An 18826-nucleotide genomic window follows, 5' to 3' on the forward strand; every position below is an offset into this window, starting at 1 on the left:
TTACATATTTCCTAAAAAAAAATATGTATGTGTGTATATATATATATGTATATATATATATATACACACACACACACACACACAGGGAAAATACATATACATAAAAAATACACATACAGGGAAAATATATTCTCTCTCTCTCTCTCTCTCTCTATATATATATACATATACATATGTATACATATACATATATACATGTATGTATATATACATATATACATACATATATGTGTGTATGTACATGCATATATGTATATATACATGCATATATATGTATATATATACATATATACATATATATGCATGTATATGTGCATATATACGTATATATACACATATACATACATATATGTATATGTACATGCATATATGTATATATGTATATATACATATATACATGCATATATGTATATATACATATATACATGCATATGTGTATATATACATATATACATGCATATGTGTATATATACATGTATATGTACATGCATATGTGTATATATACATGTATATGTACATGCATATGTGTATATATGTATATGTACATATATGCATGTATATATACATATATACGTATATATACATATATACGTATATATAAATGTATATATGTATATATATATGTATATATACGTATATATGTATATATACGTATATATGTATATATACATGCATATGTATGTATATATATATATATGTCTGAAGAGGAAAGATGGAGTTCCTGTTAGAAACCAAAAAGTCTCCTGACCCAGCAAATAGATTATTCCATTTTAAATTAATTAGTGTTACAGTTATTCAACAAGAATATGGTTTTGCTGTTCTTCCAGAATCCATGTGCCTGGGTTTATTTCTTCTGTGTTATCTACTGCTGAGTATAAATAATCATAATATTGTAAAGCCATATGGACATGTTTCACCAAACACTGTTGTATTGACCTAGGGTTTTCTTGTTCTTGTTGTAAACTGAAAGGAGGCAGACTTTATCTTCTAAATCCCAAGTACCTGAAATGGTTTATAGAAGATCAGGATATGGTAGTCGGGGATGCTTTGGGTTAAGCATGCCAGGAACAGTGTTTTCCCAGTAAGAAAGAGAGTAAAGCCATTGGGGAGATCAGTAGAGCAAAACGTTCGTTTCCTAGAACGTGCGTTTATCATAACGATGACTCATTAATGGACTGCCACAGTGAGATGAGTTATATTATCCCAAAACTATTCCTTGCAAAGTTGGGGCGGGAAGTAGCCCATCTTTGCCTAACTCCCCCACCAAAAAATATTAGCTCCTTTTTGTTTGCTTGAAGCTGCAGTAATTCTGCAAAGCTAAGTAGTAAAACTGGCAGACTTCCATTCCTCCTTAGCTTTTGCAAGCAGAATTGCATTCTCCCTTGTAACTCATTTTAGAATATGGAACAGCAAATTTCCCTAAAGAGGCTGTAAGGGCCCAGCCAGTCTCTTTGGTCTGTTACCTGACCCAGCTCAGCAATGAATTCCCCCTTTCTCCTGCACAATGCATATTTCTTCATGGTCCATTGCTCTTTTCCTGGAGCAGCTGGGCTTGGGAATTCTTGTTTAAAACTCCTGTCCTATCAGAATGGAAATGATGTTTTACCAGATGCCTTGTTAACTTTCTTTTCCGTAGTTTGAAAGCAGGGAAAAGTATGAATGGGTAAGGCAAGGCCCAGCAGCCTCCCAGAGGCGCACAGCACACGGCCCTTCACTTGCTGCTAGGGACTTGACAGATGAGGCAAAGGAGACTTCTTTTTTTCAAAAGAATATGCATGGAAGCTATGGTTAATAAATAGAATGCTCTTCAGGGCAGCGGGTCCTAAGCCCTTTTACGTTGTGTTGAGTTTGGCAATGCGGTATGATTTGTGAGGGATCTGTGTGAAGTCACGCCCATCCAGAAACAAACCCTCAGACAAGGATTCATAAGTAAGTGATTTATTAATGAAGTCATTCCAGGAGAAACCAGTACAGGAGTAAGGGAAGCAGAATAAATGGGAAGAACCTAAGCAATGTGCTTTCTCAGATGAGGTCTGAATTTGAGAACTCAGCTTGATCCCTCAAGGGATTCTGGAGCTATAAGATGTGTCTCTTGAGTTTTTCCATTTTGAGGAGCTGGACCATCGCACTCCTTTACCAATTCGTCAATGACTCTGAATTCCCTTGGATAGGGTTTCCAGATTTAACAAACAAAGATACAAAGTATGCCCCATGCAATATCATTTTCATTCATATACTCTATAAGTATTAGTATATTTTTGTACTCAAAATGATTCGTTGCTTACCTGAAATTCAAATGTAACTGAGAGTCCTGCATTTTGTTTGACACCTCTCCAACGGGGGTCTGGGAAGACCCACTCCAAAGCATGTCTAGGCCCCTTGCTCCAGTGCTAAAGGGCAGATCTCTGAAGGCCATGGGCGCAGGCCATTAGCAGGCAAGCGCTCAGAAGCTGGAGATGAGCGTGCAGAGCCAGCACAAGTGATATAAGGGGATCTGGGTAGGACATGAACAATGTCCCCTAAAACACATGAAGGAAAAACGGACCTTTGAACTTAACCTTCACTCAGTTCAGTACAAAATGGACAAAGGAAGATGCTGTGTTTCTCTGCGGCAGGTCTGTCGTCACATTGGAGAATATGGCAATCGCATCAGATTCACCAGTGTTTCATGTGCTTAGACCGTGACCCTATTGGTGGGAGTAATATGAAGTCTGGAGTTGCCAAATACATCTTCAGCTAGAAACTTCTGTTTATACCACACAGTCATCCCTTTCTACTTATCCTTTGCCCATCATACACACCTACCCCGATTTGGGTCCCCTCAGAGCAAACCCCGAAATAAGGATTCAAGAGCAAATAATTTATTTAGGAGGTGGTTTTGGAAACCCAAGAGGAGGGGGGAAGTGAGCCAGAGAAAGGAAAGAAGCCGTTTACTACCATGGGGATCCAGTGCTCACTCTCAGTGGACACCTGCAGGAAACAGTGTACAACACACTTTAGAATTATCTAGTCAAGAGACTGGGAGTCTGGGGTATTTATACACCGGCTCCCTGTTCATCACTGGCTGAGGACTAATTCTGGGGCACTGACTCTTTGGCACTTCTGACTTGTTCTGTGCACAGGTGCTCCATGCTCTTGTGATACAAAAAATGTCCTCAGGCATAGAGTTATGGGTGTTCACAGTAAATAGGATTCTGTGGGTAGAGGTGAGTGCCAAGGGAACTGGGCAGGGGCACTGGGGTCTGCTACAGCATCCTTCCCAGACTGCTCTTGGGCCTCTTCCAAAGGTGCAGTTTGTCAGACCACTGGTTGCTCAGCTCCTGATTTATGCTAACTTTATATAGGTGTGACTTTCCTTTATGTAATGACAGTAATTTGAGGAGTTATGGAGACTTGGTCGTTCAGCCAGACTCTTGATATTATACTTTGGTTGGATTACAACTGGGTTCTTGACTTGCCTCGTTCTTGTGGTCAAATGATTGTGAGCCCAAGGACAGCTCCTTTGCTCTCTCATCTGTTTCTGCAGCCGTTTCTCAAAGATTCACTGCCTTGACATGTCCAATTTCTATGAACTAAATTTAACACATTTCCCCCTTCTGGTATAATAATTTTTTTCAGGCGTATTTTGTGGTGTGTCCATTCTCAGGGTATCTAAGATACACCAATGGTCTTCTCCGTCTGCAAATCATTAAGGTGTAGAGGTATATGACTGGCTCACCTGTGAATTTTATTTATACAAATAATTTCAACACACAGTTCTGTCAACATTATTGTCCTAGTGCCGTATTCCAAATGGTAGTTAACTGTGGAAGGTTTTAGACAGTGATATTATTCCACCCCTTCATGAACATCCAATTTGTCAAGGAAGATTGATATAACCACACAATTTCAAGACAATATTGTATCATGTTAAAAAGATGTTCTGTGTGCTATGGGAAAACCAGAGAGAGGCATTTATCCTTTGAGAGGATTCAGAGAAGCTTCACGGAGATGAGCTCTAAGCAATTTTAAGGGATGAAGAAGACCCTGCCAGGTGGAGAAAGATAAGAATGAAACAGAGGAAAGAGAAAGTAAAAAGGAAAAGAGGCATAAAGCGATGTTGCGTGTACTGGAAAATGAACTGTTGGGGGATTTTAGAGTGTAAAAATTGAAGTGTTGTATGAAAGAGATGAAATTAAGAGCTAAGTTGGACCGAGATACAGATGGCTTCGGATACATTGATGACCTGTTTTTATAAGCAACATAGCATCCCAGATGGAACAAGAGTTTGGCAAATTTGAGCTATTAAGTACAGAGCATGTGCCTTTTCCCTTTAGTTCCTGAAAGTTAAGTTCTGCTAAACACTTGTTTTCCTTGGTGTCTACACATGGAGGCAATCGGCTTTCTTGCCCCTGACTTCCAATTCACCCAAGGTTTTTCATGGCTGGTGGCCTCTCTCTTCCAAATGGCTTTCATCCATTATTTAGAAAGAAGACAGGGGATCAGGATTCTATTGTGATGGTAAAAGACAAAAGTATTTTCAGACTGGGAGTTTTACCTGTTCTTTTCCTTCATATCCACTCAGAATCCCTTCCTCATGTGACTGTCTCCTCCACTTTATGGAGAGTCTTCTTAAAACAGGTCCTTTATGCCCATCACGCACTTGCTGGGATGAGCACTGGGTGTTGTATGTAAGCGATGAATCACAGAAATCTACCCCAAAAACCAAGAGCACACTTTACACACTGTATGTGAGCCATTTTGGCGATAAATTATATTAAAAAAAATAAATAAAGCAGGTCCTTTAAGAAAACGCTAAACAGTTTCAAACCCACCAAACAAATCACCTTTGTTTTAGTAAATCAAATATAAAGGTTCTTGGGGGCGCCTGGGTGGCTCAGTTGGTTAAGCGTCCGACTTCGGCTCAGGTCATGATCTCACCCTTTGTGAGTTTGGGCCTCATGTCGGGCTCTGTGCTGACAACTCAGAGCCTGGATTCTGTATCTCCCTCTCTCTGCCCCTCCCCTGCTCACACTCTGTCTCTCTGTCTCTGTCTGTCTGTCTCTCTCTCAAAAAAAAAATGGTAAAGAAAAATTAAAAAAAATAAAGGTTCTTTATATAATTAACACTATGATTCATTGAATAAAATTTCACTGAGTACCCACCACATTGTATCCTTTCTCCAAGAAGGAGACAGAAGGAAAATGTGTGTAATTAAATCACAGAAAGCCAGTGACTTCAGAGGAAACTGCAGCTAGAGAAGCTTCCTGATGAACTTGTACTTTTTCCTCATTTCTCTGCTTCCCTAATTCTTCATTCCAAAGCTCCTATGATGGTTCACCTATGCCTAAGAATAAAACACATACATCTGTACACATGTATCCACACAGGCACACAGTACCTGAAATTCATCCTTTTAGGATGTGTCAACCTCTCCAAAGAGTTTTATTTTTATTTCTTTTCTTTTCTTTTTTTTTTTTCACTTTAGAAAGAGCACATGAGTGGGGGGAGGGGGGAAAGAGAGAGAGAGAGAATGAGAATGAATCTTAAGCCGCTCCTTGCTCAGCCTGGAGCCTGATGCGGAGCTCAATCCCACAACTGTGGTTGGGATCATGACCTGAGCTGAAATCAAAAGTCAGACACTCGACCGCCTGAGCCACCCGGTGCTCCAAGGATTTGACTGTTAAATGGAGATACCCGTATCTGTATGTTGTGTGCCTGTGTGGATGGGCAGTACTCACAGGGGTCAACACAGCTTCTGTAGATATACAGATAGTTGATAGTTTGAGCTTTTTGGGCCACACGGTCTCTGTCTCAGCCACTCAACTCTGCTCTTGGAGCAGCTGTAGACAATAGATAAATGAATGGGCATGCCAGCATTACAACAAAACTTTATTTAGAGGCACTGACATTTGAACTCCATGTAATTTTCACATGTCACAAAATATTTTTTTTCAATTACTTAAAAAATGTAAAAACCACTCTTGGCTCACAGGCTACAAAAACAGACAATGGGCTCAATTCTGTCCGTGGACCGTAGTTTGCTGATTCCTGGTACAACACGTTCACTCACTAACAAAGAAAGTGTCCTTCCATTTATCCACAGGCTAAGTCTTGAGGACAGATCACTTGTATTGATGTGATTACTGAGGTTAAGAAAATAGTGGTATGAGGGGGGCAAATTGCAGATGGAGAGATGTCTGAGATGAATAAATTCAAACCAATCAAGAGTTTAGCCCAGTGTTTCTCAGCCTTGGCTGTATATTGGAATCACTGAGGGGTGGTGTCATTAAAACATATCGATCCTATGGGCCTAGATTACATGCTCAGAGTCTGATGTGATTAGTCTTGGATGTAGTCTAAGCTTGGAGATTTTTAAAAGCTCCCCCACTGTTTCTGATGTGCAGCCACGGATGAAGACCACCCATCTCTCATAAGACTGTTAGGAAAGGCAAAGCATTTTGGGATCACCAGAGACTGGAAAGTTGACCTATGTTCAGCTTTTTTCTCTTTTCTTTCTCATGTTTAACATCTTTCCCATTTAATGGGATCACTTCACTTTCTGTTACCTCCCTTGCTTTTCTTATATATCCATTTCAGATCTGATATAACAAAAAAAAATTAGGAAAGTGCATAAACCACAGAAAGAATACGCAGTCTCTGTGTCATGCTACGCACTAGCCTCATTGTCACAGTGAGTGTTAGTATCTCTGATATTAATGCTGCCTTTTGGTTGAGCTTTCTTAGGGGAATATTCATTTAACCATGTGGGCACAGACTCAACATTGTCAGGCCACTCTGGGAGGGTTGCATCCTGGGAAATGCTTTCCGGACTACAACTCCTGGGAGATGGTTATATAATCCACAAAGGCAACTCATTAAATTATAGTCTCTGTCCCTTGTCCTTAGATCCTTTATCTAAAAATAAATCTAGAAAGCCATTATCAAGATTTGGGCCATTGTGAAATTAGAGATAACAAAATGGAAGGCTTTTAAAGTATATTTCATAAGCTAAAGTAAACGAGACGGTTTCTTACTCTAGGCAATGTGTCTTTCAGGTAACCTGGGATGTCTGAGCTCCCCAGGCGGTGTCCTATCTCCACACTCTGGGCCCTTCTAGAACAGGAAAAATCTCTCTCTTTCTTGTCAGTTTCCCTTTAAGCAAATTTTAGCTAGAAGTTTTGTTGACACTGATTTCTAATACTTCCTATTTAAGTATCAGTGACCTGATATCTGAATCAAAAATAGCTCTTTCATTTTTAAGAATAGTTGACACAGCGTCACATTCGTTTTAGGTGTACAACAGGGATTCAACCACTCTGTATGTTATGCTGCGATCACTGGAGATATAGCTACCGTCTGTCACCACGCAACACTATTACAATACCATTGACTATATTCTCTGTGCTGTACCTTTTATTCCTGTGACTCGCTCATTCTATAACTGAAAGCTTTTATGTCCCACTCTCCTTCTCTCGTTTTGCCTGTCCTCCCACTCCCTCCCCTCTGGCAACCACCAGTTTGTTTTCTGTATTTATACGTCTGATTCTACATTTTGTTGCTTCATTTCTTCGTTTGTTTTTTGGATTCCACATATGAATACAACCATATGATATATTTTTCTGTGACTTATTTCACTTAGCATTATACCCTTGCCCTATAGGTCCATCCATGTTGTCACAGATGATAAGATCTCATTCTTTTTTATGGTTGAGTAATATCCCATTATCTATATACCACGTCTTCTTTATCCATTCATCTATCATTAGTCACTTGGGTTGCGCCAATATCTTGTCCATTGTAAATAATGCTGCAATACACTTAAGGGTTCATATATTTTTTTTGAATTAATGTTTTTGTTTTCTTTGGGTAAATAGCCAGGAGTGGAATTACTGGACCATATGGTATTTCCACTTTCAATTTGTTAAGGAGCCTCTACATTGTTTTCCATAGTGGCTGCACCAATTTACATTTCCACCAATAGTGCACAAGGGTTCCCTTTTCTCCACATCCTCACCCAACTCTTGTTATTTCTTGTCTCTTTTTTTTTTTTTTTGAGAGAGAGAGAGAGAGAGAGAGAGAGTGTGTGCACACAGAGGAGGGGGAGAGGGAGAGGGAGAGAGAGAGTCTTAAGCAGGCTCCATGCCCAATGTGGAGCTGGATGTGGAGCCCGATGCAGGCGCGATCTCATGGCAGATTGTGACCTGAGCCAAAATTAAGAGTTGGATGCTTAACCAACTGGGCCGCCCAGGTGCCCCTTTCTTGTCTTTTTGAATCTAGCCATTCTGACAGTTGTGAGGTTAGATCTCGTTGTGGTTTTAATTTGCATGTCCCTGATGATTAGTGATGGTGAGCATCTTTTCGTGTGTCTGCCGTATGTATGCCTTCTTTGGGAAGATACCTATTCAGGTCCTCTGACCCAAAAAATAGCTGTTTTTTAATTGAACTTTAAACTTCTTGAATTTAGACTTCTTTTATCCTCTTCCTATTTAAGTGGCGATGATTTATGTATTTTATGCCATATTTTATATAACATCTAAGAGAGTTGGCACCCAACTATTTACGATATTATGCCTCATCAGACTGAATCTTTTTTTAGTCTGACCAACTGAAACAACTGACTGAGAGGAAGATATTTTTGAGAAGCTCACGGTAAATGTCAGGGACAAATGTGAAATTATATGTCATCTTTGAGGTAGTGCTTCTGGCAACAATTTCCAGTAGCTGACTTATAAGAATTTTTTTATTATTACAGGATAGCCTCTTGAATGTCATCACCACAATTAATCAACTTCTGCCAGAGCTTCTCCATAAGTAGGACTTTTGGTTCTAGTGAAGCTCATCTGAGATGGGGACTTTTTCAAAACCACCTGGGTCAAGGAGAACTTTCAGGACAGGCACAAGCAGATATATCGACATGAGTCCCTTTGGATCCTAACTTCTTGGCTCATTTCTGCAAGATTAATGTCTAGCCCTTGTTTTTTCAAGGAGATTTTACCTAAAATAGCAGAAAAGTTTTGTGGTTCCACCACAGTGTTCCTGGGTAGGTCTCTAAGATCTTTCTAGGTAGGACTTCCGAGATGAGCAAAATCACTCAGATGGTTAACTGTCGTCAAGTGTAAAAGTGTAGCACCTGAGCTTGGAGGGCTCTGGAAAGTCTCCAAGGAACTTAGAATCTTGAATTATATAAATTTATTTAATCATAAAACTTTGTTCTCTTGTCAGCATCAAGACACAGTCCTAGACCCTTCCTGAGCAATCTATAATTCATTCAGGGTGCCATATCTAGAGGAAGAAGCCAGAGACTGTTTCTATGTGGTATCGTAGGAATGCTACCGAGAGAACTTTTAGTTCTTTTCATCAGATTCCAAGAAGCTAACCCCCAGCTCTCTCACCCTTGAATTGTTTTCTGTTTGATAGCTCCTTCTAGCAATGTACAGCCTGCCTGGTTCTATCAATTTGATCTTGCTGAGTGATGAGTAAGCAACAGGAGAAACTAGAATGAACGTAGGCTTTGGGTAGGCAGGCAATTTTCAGTTTTTATCCTGACTTTATTATGTACGAACTGTGCGACGGTGTGGTGGGGGAGGGGTGTTGTGTGTTGTGTGTGTACACACACCTATGCCTACGTACATGGAATAGTTGTCTAACCTCTTTAGGACTCAGTGTTCCCATCTTTAAAATAGGAATGTTTTTCTTACAGGGATGTTGGGACATGGAAAGTGTCAAGCACCTAGAAAATACTCAGTAAATGTAGCTTCTCTTTGCATAATTTTTGCGGGTGGTGGTAGCCAGGAGTAAAAATCAGGGCATATTTGATTTGATTTTGGTGGCTTCTCTGGTGCAGAGCCTTGAAAAAGTTAGGAGCTGTGGTTGATAGCTGCAGTGGTCATTGCCGATTCTTTCTTCTGCCAGATTTGTCTTCCAGCAATGTCACATGCACAGTGAGACAGCCTTTTTTTTTTTTTTTTTTTTTTAAAGCACTCTTCCTCTATTCTTTTGCATATCTTTTCTGATTGGCTCAAACGTAAGTTCTAATCACTGTTAACTATCACGTCTAGGCTTTAACATGCTTATGATTATAGATGCACTTATAACTTACTAAATAGTAAATCAAATAGTGAAATTCACAAAGGCTTATGTTTTACCACTTAGCGTATTTTGTGTTCACCGAGGATAAAGAATAAAATAGAACAAACACTTCTCTTAAAATCTAATTTGTCAAAACTTATACTTACGAAACTCCACGTAATCAGAAAATCATGATCACCTCAAAGGCAGGAGCTATTATTTTATAATCATTATTGAATGGGATTGAATCAGTTTTAGCAAACAAAGTGAGTCAAGCCCATTTACCAAATGTCATTATTTTTATGCCACATTTATTAAATGTGTACCATGAGCCAGACACTGAAACAACATAGGGAAATAAAACATAATTCCCACTCTTTGATTAAGTATGTACTGAGTGCCTCCTTTGCACCAAGGCATTTATGAAGGTGGTAGAGATAATGTGGTAAATATGTCATGAACTCTGTCCCCAAGGAGTTCAGGTTGAAAGAGGCAACAAGGCCCATATATGTGGATCACTTAGAAGCCAAATAAGACATCCTGGAGTGAAGTGCTACACAGTTTGGCAAAGACTGTGAGTCAGTAAGAACGGAGCAGAGCAGAGGTTCACAAGGCTTGTAGATGACAGGAAGTGCCTGATAGGGGAGGCTGGCCTTCATCTGGGCCATGAAGGATGGCGAAGATTTGCATAAGTGCAGAGTGGCAAATAGAGCATAGCAGGTGGAGAGAACATGAGAAAAAGCCTTAGAGGTAGAAGCTGGAGCGGGTGCCGTGAGTGTGGTGAGTTGAGAGGGGAGCGGAGAACCTGCGCAGGTGGGAGGATGCTGGTGAGCAGTAGGAAATAAGGCTGCAACGGTCCGGTGAAGCTCAGTTACAGAAACCCTGGAGTCAGACAAATGGGCTTGAGCCTAGTGAGTCTCTGAGGAAGATAGCGACCGATTCCAGTGTGGCTGCAGTGCGTTTCGGGGGGGTTCGCTTGTCATCATCATTTTCTTGAAAGCTTTTCCATGGCTGTGTCTTTGCTTGCTGGTCTGCATCCTAGTTAAAGTCAGAATATTCTTTCTCATTTAGGGGAAGCACTGGTTCATCAGACCTTTATGACCAGGAAGCCGGCCCGGCAACTCGGAAGAGCAGCCGGAGCAGTGGAGTGACCCCCGTCACGCAGAGGTCACCGGCTCCAAGCACACGCAGCGTGACCTCAGCCAGCAGTAGAGTAAGTCCACAAATGTGAAAGGACACCCAGCTTCCGAGACTTGACCTCACCACCATTGCCTGGTTGGGTCTGAGTTCTCGGGATCTTGAAGCATGTTGTTTATGCTGTTTAATTGTAGATGCTTCGTTATCAGGACTGAACTTCCTGCACCCTTAGCTCTTGGTGGGAAGCCAGAAATGTGAAGGAAAGGGAAGGAGCAGGTTCAAGGGTGGTATTTGTATGATGGGGGGTTAAATGGCTATGTGGCTTAAACAAAATATAAATAATGTTTAGAAGTCTCCTAGTTTGATCTTCCATGTTATTTGCCAAGAATTCCTAAGTTGACTGCACTAAAACTTTCCCAGACTGATTTAAATCAGGAAAAGTAGAATCTTGAAATATTTGAATAGTTTTTCTTTATGCACACCTGTTAAAATTAGGGATCGACACACCATAAAGACTTAAATTGCATTATACATAAAATATAGAGAGAATATGGGTTGCCTGTGTGGCGCAGTCCATTAAGCCTCCGACTTCCGCTCAGGTCATGATCTCAGGGTTCGTGAGTTCAAGCCCCACATCGCGCCCTCTGCTGTTGGCACAGAGCCCGCTTCAGATCCTCTGTCCCCATCTCTCCCTGCTCCTCCCTCCCTCCCCCTCTCTCTCTCTCAAAAATAAACAAACGTGTGTGTGTGTGTGTGTGTGTGTGGACACACACACACACCTTCCATATATACATATATGGAAATGGTTCTTTTGAATCAATGAGCATCTAGATTTTTTGTTAAGCAGGAAGCTCCATACATAGAGCTGACATCTATGTTTAAGAAATCTTGGTCCTGGTCAAGCAAAGACTTGAAGTGAAAGAATTAACTATGCAGGAGTCTGGAGCAAGGTGTTTCTCCAGGTAGGGACAGCACTGATATTCAGCAGGTACACATACAGGGAAGGCTGTTCCAATTACTTACGGCTGGCCTCCCTCTTGGATGGTCAAGGCACTGTTCAACCAGTGCCTAAAATATTTTTAACGCCCCTAGAGAAACAGCCAGTGCTAAGACTCTGAAGTGGGAACGTGCCTGGTATATTTAAGGAAGAACACGAAGGCCAGTTTGGCTGTTGTGAGTGAACAAAGGGAGGAGGAGGAGGAAGTGAGCTCAGAGAGGTAATAGGGACTGACCACCGTATGCACTTTGACATTGAGTTGGAATAAGCTGGGGACAGTTGGAGGGTTTTGAGCAGAAGAGTGACACGATGTGGCTTCTTTTTTTGTTATTTTTTATTAGTTTGTTTAACTCCAGTATAGTTAATGCACAGGATTGTATTAGTTTCAGGTGTACAGCGTCCTGATTCAACAATTCCATGCATCACTTGGCGCTCATCGTGACGACTGTGCTCCTTAATTCAAAATATGTACAGAACTTACACAACCCAACACCCCAAGACATAATCCAATGAAAAATAGGCAGAAGATGTGGCTTCTTTTATACAGGATCTGGAGGCTGTGCTGAGAAGCAGCTGTAGGGGAACAAGTGGAAAAGCCAAGAGACCAGTTAGGATGCCATTGTCTTCCCGCAAGTGAGACACTGGGCTTTGGAACAAGGAGATAGAAATGGAGGTCGTGAATCCTGTGCACTGTTGGTGGGAATGCAAACTGGTGCAGCCACTGTAGAAAGCAGTATGGAGGTTCCTCAAAAAGTAAAAATTGAAGTACCCTACGGCCCAGCCATTGCACTACTGGGTGTTTACTCAATGAAAAGGAAAGCATTAATTCAAAAAGATACACGTACCCTTATGCCTGTTGCAGCATTATTTACAATAGCCAAGATATGGAAGTAGCCCCAGTGCCCACTGATAGACGAGTGGATAAAGAAGTAGTAAATGTATACAATCGAATATTGCTCAGCCGTAAAAAAGAATGAGTTCATGAGGCGCCTGGGTGGCTCAGTCGGTGAAGCGTCCGACTTCAGCTAAGGTCATGATCTCACGGTTTGTGGGTTCGAGCCCCACATCAGGCTCTGTGCTGACAGCTTGGAGCCTGGCGCCTGTTTCAGATTCTGTCTCTTTCTGTCTCTGCCCCTCCCGCACTTGTGCTCTGTCTCTCAAAAATAAATAAATATAAAAAAAAATTTTTTTAAAAGAATGAGTTCATGCCATTTGTGACAATGTGGATGGACTTAGAGGGTATTATGCTAAGGGAAGTCAGACAGAGAAAGAAAAATACCACATAATTTCACCTATATGTGGATTCTAAAAATCAAAATGAATGAACACACCAAGACAAAACTAGAAACAGATTCATGTATACAGAGAGCAGACTGGTGGTTGCCAGAGGAGAGGGGAATGAGAGGGTGGGTGAAATAGGTGAAGGGGATTAAGAGGTACAAACTTCCATTTATAAAATAAGTAAGTCGTGGAGATGAAAAGTGGAGGATGGGGAATATAGCCAATAATATTGTAATAACATCCTATGGTGACAGATGGTGACTATGCTTATGGTAGTGAGCCCTGCATAATGCACAGAATTGTTGAATCACTATGCTATCTACCTGAAGCTAACATCATATGGCAATGATACTTTAATAAAAAGTTATTATCTAGGGGCGCCTGGGTGGCGCAGTCGGTTAAGCGTCCGACTTCAGCCGGGTCACGATCTTGCGGTCTGTGAGTTCGAGCCCCGCGTCAGGCTCTGGGCTGATGGCTCGGAGCCTGGAGCCTGTTTCCGATTCTGTGTCTCCCTCTCTCTCTGCCCCTCCCCCGTTCATGCTCTGTCTCTCTCTGTCCCAAAAAAAAAAAAAAAAAAAAAGTTGAAAAAAAAAAAAAGTTATTATCTAAATACTGAATATAAAAACTAAATATTTATTTAAAATATCGACTCTTCCTATAGTGCAACTTCGGAAAGATAAATCATAAACTTAAAAAAGAAAAGCAGAGACTGTAAACAGCCAGATTCTATAAATATTCTTAAGGAAAAGCTAAAAGGCATCCAGACAGATTGAATAAAAATAGAAGATTTCTTTAAATACTTACAGTCTGAATTGTACTTGCTGATAAGGTAAAAGGCAGATTTAAAATTTATAAATATTTATACTAAGCTCAGCAAGCAGTAGTGTTCCATACCCAGAAAAGTGCATTGATAGTTGGCGATTACCCTTACTTCGCTGGCAACCTAACAAGGAATGATATTCAAAATATTTAGTAACTGATATGGCAGAGGCACTGAGCTATCAGAACAGACTCTGGTGCAAGGCTGGGGCAGTATCCTGGGAGCCCTTCTGTGCCATGTGTTAACCTGGATTGTGGGTCACGGTCTTCTGTTAAATGGGGGTGTAGGAGGTAGGGGGTCATTGGGGAAAGAGAGTGTTGAGAATGGGGACAAACATGGAAGAAAACAGAATACTAAGCTTGTGTGTAACTCTGAGGATGCAAAGCTAGCCAGATTCTTTTTTTCTTTTTTTGAAAATTTTTTAATGTTTTGTTTATTTTTGAGAGAGAGAGAGAGAGAGAGAGAGACACACAGAGTGCAAGCTGGGGAGGGGCAGAGAGAGAGGGAGACACAGAGTCTGAAGCAGGCTCCAGGCTCTGAGCTGTCAGCGCAGAGCCCGACGCAGGGCTCGAACTCAAGAACCGTGAGATCATGACCTGAGCTGAAGTCGGACGCTTAACCGACTGAGCCACCCACGCGCCCCTCTATATATTCTTATATAGAGTTCATTTAAGATTGGAGCTGTACCTATATCATCTTTCTTGCTAATTATATATTGGAACACTCGCAGTTTTGTGAATGTAAAATTATTTGGAACAACTTTTGTCCTAATTAACAAATGGGTTTTATAGAGCAGTTATTGATAGTAAGTTTTAGAGTTATATGGACCCCTGATGAGGACCCCCCCACCGCTAACGTTAACTAGCCCCTCCTAAAGAGTAATACAACATAAATGTGGTTATACTGAAGTATATTAATATGATTTGAAAGTAAACTACAGTCATCATAATGTTCTTTTTTCATTTTTACTTTGTGAGAAGGAACATGGTTTCGAAAATTCCATGGATTTGGCTGCCCTTGAAAGCACATCTGACGACCTCACAAAGAGTCGTCGCAGAAACACTTCTGGCACACCGTCCATAGCGGTGTCTGAGGTCTCCCTCTCCTCAGGTGGGTATTTACAGCATGACTACTCTCTTTTAAATCTATTTATTTATTTTGAGAGAGAGAGAGAGCGCACACGTGAACATAGGGGAGAAGCAGAGAGAGGAGCGAGAGAATCCCAAGCAGGCTCCACGCTGTCAGCGCTGAGCCTGACACAGGGCTCCGTCTCACAAACCCTGACATCATGACCTGAGCCACAATCAAGAGTTGGAAGCATAACTGACGGAGTTGACTAAGTTTTGGAATTGACAGTCTTGTGTGACATTAAATGGATATTTCATGCTTTAGAAAATAATCGTCTGTCCCTTGACCCGTGATGGTAGGTCCATTCCATAAGAACAGGTTAAATGTGGACCCAGGCGACACCTTGAGCCTCCTGCGTTCATGCAGAATCCATTTATTAAGTGTATATGCTTGTCAGTCAAGTTTCAGAGCTATACCAAACATCAGTATAGGAGTGTAGGAAATATAATTGGTTCATTTGGTAGAAAGAGAACACTTTTCCAGAATTCAGGGAAATGATAGTTCAGTAGACATGATGGTCTAAAATGCCCTATATCTAGAAAGAATAATTATCCTGTGGTTTAAATAAAATGTTACTTGTAAGCTGCATTAAAGTGAGTAATAACCCTTTTCATTCGGATGGTACATTCAAATACTGTATATCATTTCACTTCTCCATCACAACAACCCTGTGAAACAGGTGTTATTTATGTTGCAATTTTATTACCTACGAATAAGAAAATTCTTTAGAGACATTTGCAGTAGTCCTTTATGTAGAATTACAATCATGACAGAATCCTCAACATGGAAAGGTTAACTGTTACCTAATGATGATATTTGCATAAAGCCTGAGGCTAGATTCTGTGTGCTGAGTTGAGGAGTCTTTCCTAGTCATGTAGCTCACAAAGGGTTTCTAAATATATGTGGTTCTTGTTGCATTTTGTTCAGGACTGCAAAATTGTTTCTCCTGTTAATAGAAAAAATTTTAACTAGTCTACAGGCCAACCTCATAGATTATATTTCTACTCCTTCTAGTCAACAGCTCCTGTTTTTTGATCACATACTCTGTGTCAGGCACTGTGCTAAGCACTTCTGCAGTGTTTCATTTACCATTTCAAACTCAAGTACGAACTTGCTCTCTTTAATCTTTCTCGTAGTGAACAACTATGTCTATCCCAGCAGGGCTTTGACATAGAACCACCACTCTGTGTAAATGAACTGTCTTTGTCTTAGTAAGTTGTCTACAGCATTACTGAGTGGTGCATTGTTCTTTAAATTATATTTTTAAGAGGTACCTGGGTGGCTCGGTTGATTAAGCATTTGACTCTTGATTTCGGCTCAGGTCATGATCTCATGGTCATGAGATTATGCCCCACGTCAGGCTCTGTGCTGAGTGCAGAGCCTGCTTAAGATTCTCTCTTTCTCTCCTCTGTCTCCCCCTCTCCCTGACTTGTGTTGTCTCTCTTTCTCTCAAAAAAAAAGATAAATAAAATTAAATAAAAATTTTTTTAAAAATTTCAAACAATTACATATTTGAAAGCAAGATGTTCCTCTGATGAAAGACTATTCTTGTGTCTGAAGAAATGGAACTTCCTCTCAGTTTTCCTATGGCCACTCCCTTTTTATGTGAAAGAAATTTGTTATATCCTTTAATAGCATTGTGTGTCAAATGTAAAAACACAGTGAATGCTCTAAATATATAAATCAAAATGATTAATGCTTTATTTTTTTCTAAGAGCTCATTATATTTTAAGGCCCCATTCTGTGAGAGTTTTTAGTCTATGAGAAAAACAGAAGTCTTAGCTTAAAAATTTGCATTTTACAATAGAACATTTAACTTCCTTTAACCAAACGTGAAATGAATGCATCAGTGTTGATAATGCCGTCAAAGAAACTTTGAAAATACTATTTAAAAAAAGTATGTTATGGGGCGCCTGGGTGGCGCAGTCGGTTAAGCGTCCGACTTCAGCCAGGTCACGATCTCGCGGTCCGTGAGTTCGAGCCCCGCATCGGGCTCTGGGCTGATGGCTTAGAGCCTGGAGCCTGTTTCCGATTCTGTGTCTCCCTCTCTCTCTGCCCCTCCCCCGTTCATGCTATGTCTCTCTCTGTCCCAAAAATAAATAAAAATCGTTGAAAAAAAAATTAAAAAAAAAAAAGTATGTTAGTGTAAGCAGCATGAAGTTTCTCTGACTGTTGCTTTCTTAACACTCCATGCCCTGTGCCTAGAAAGGATGGAAATAATGATAAAACATTGGCAATGAAAAATGAGATTGTAGCACCTGGGTAGCTCAGTCGGTTAAGCATCTAACTTCGGCTCAAGTCATGATCTCATGGTTTGTGAGTTTGAGCCCCATATCGAGGTCTTTGCTGTCAGTGCAGAGTCTGCTTTAGGTCCTCTGTCTCCTGCTCTCTCTTTCCCTCCCTGGCTCACATGGGCACCCTCTCTCTCTCCCTCTCCCTCTCTTCCTCTCCCTCTCCCTCTCTTCCTCTCCCTCTCTTCCTCTCCCTCTCTTCCTCTCCCTCTCTCTCTCTCTCTCTCTCTCTCAAAACTAAACAAACATTTAAAAAAATGAAATCTTCTAACAAAATTAGCTGATTGATATCCCTCCTGTTCTCTTCCTTCCTCCAGACCGGAGTCGATCTGAATTAGATTTGAGTGGGTCATTTCCAGAAGATTTAGAGAATACTGTAAACATAAGAAGCAAGTCTGTCCCTGGGGCTTTAGACAAAGACTTGGTAAGTTGGATGTGGAAGAAAGTCTAATGATCATGAGGAAAGGGCACGGTCTTGTTCCAAACCTTCCCACTTTTAGGTGAGAATAAAGTGAAGATATATGGGAATATGTTTCTACTGGTCTTCACAACCAATATATAAAAACAACTAAAGCATGTTTTAGAAGGGCTCCTGGAGTGGCTCAGTTGGTTGAGTCAAACTCTTGATTTAAGGTCAGGTCATGATCTCATTGTTGTGAGGTCAAGTCCCACGTCTTCGAGCTCTATGTTGAATGTGGAGCCTGCTTGAGATTCACTTTCCTTCTCCCCTTCCCCTGCTTGCTCATGTGCGCGCTCTCTCTCTCGCTCTCTCTCTCTCTCTCTCTAAATTAAAAAAAAAAAGAAAAAATAATGATTTAGAAAAGTTAACTGGTAATCAGGTTAATGGGTGAAGATTATCCCTAAAAAAAATACCTCTTGGGGATTTCAACTCCTGGCTTAACATCACTTAATCTAAACCTGGAAAATGAAGGATGCTAACATTTTCTAAATCATATATTACCAGATTTATCTGACTGTATATTTTATATGAACATTGGTACATCTCAAGTTACCCCTAATAAACTACCTTCATAAATGAGATTAAATTATGTAAACTTTAGTGCAAACATGAACTCGTTTTTGAAATCAGAAGGTTGAGTTAAATTATTAAGTTTCCTTCTA

At 40.6% G+C, this 18826-nt stretch overlaps 1 protein-coding gene across 7 annotated transcripts in view; it reads left to right on the plus strand.

Annotated features, from left to right (window-relative positions):
- The window catches only part of SYTL5 (synaptotagmin like 5), a 272831-nt gene that overhangs the window by 218440 nt on the left and 35565 nt on the right, over nucleotides 1–18826 (plus strand). For 5 of the 7 annotated variants that reach the window (XR_009256972.1, XM_058712816.1, XM_058712821.1 and 2 more), the window contains exons 7-9: nucleotides 11122–11263; nucleotides 15263–15395; nucleotides 18022–18128. Coding sequence is in view for 6 of the 7 variants with exons in the window: in XM_058712816.1 (XP_058568799.1) it covers nucleotides 11122–11263; nucleotides 15263–15395; nucleotides 18022–18128 (382 nt within the window). In the remaining variant the exon portion in view is untranslated. The remainder of the gene's footprint in view (nucleotides 1–11121; nucleotides 11264–15262; nucleotides 15396–18021; nucleotides 18129–18826) is intronic. The other 2 variants (XM_058712819.1, XM_058712822.1) reach the window with 1 other exon arrangement.

This window comes from Neofelis nebulosa, chromosome X, assembly GCF_028018385.1.
Source record: "Neofelis nebulosa isolate mNeoNeb1 chromosome X, mNeoNeb1.pri, whole genome shotgun sequence".
Lineage (NCBI taxonomy): Eukaryota > Metazoa > Chordata > Mammalia > Carnivora > Felidae > Neofelis > Neofelis nebulosa.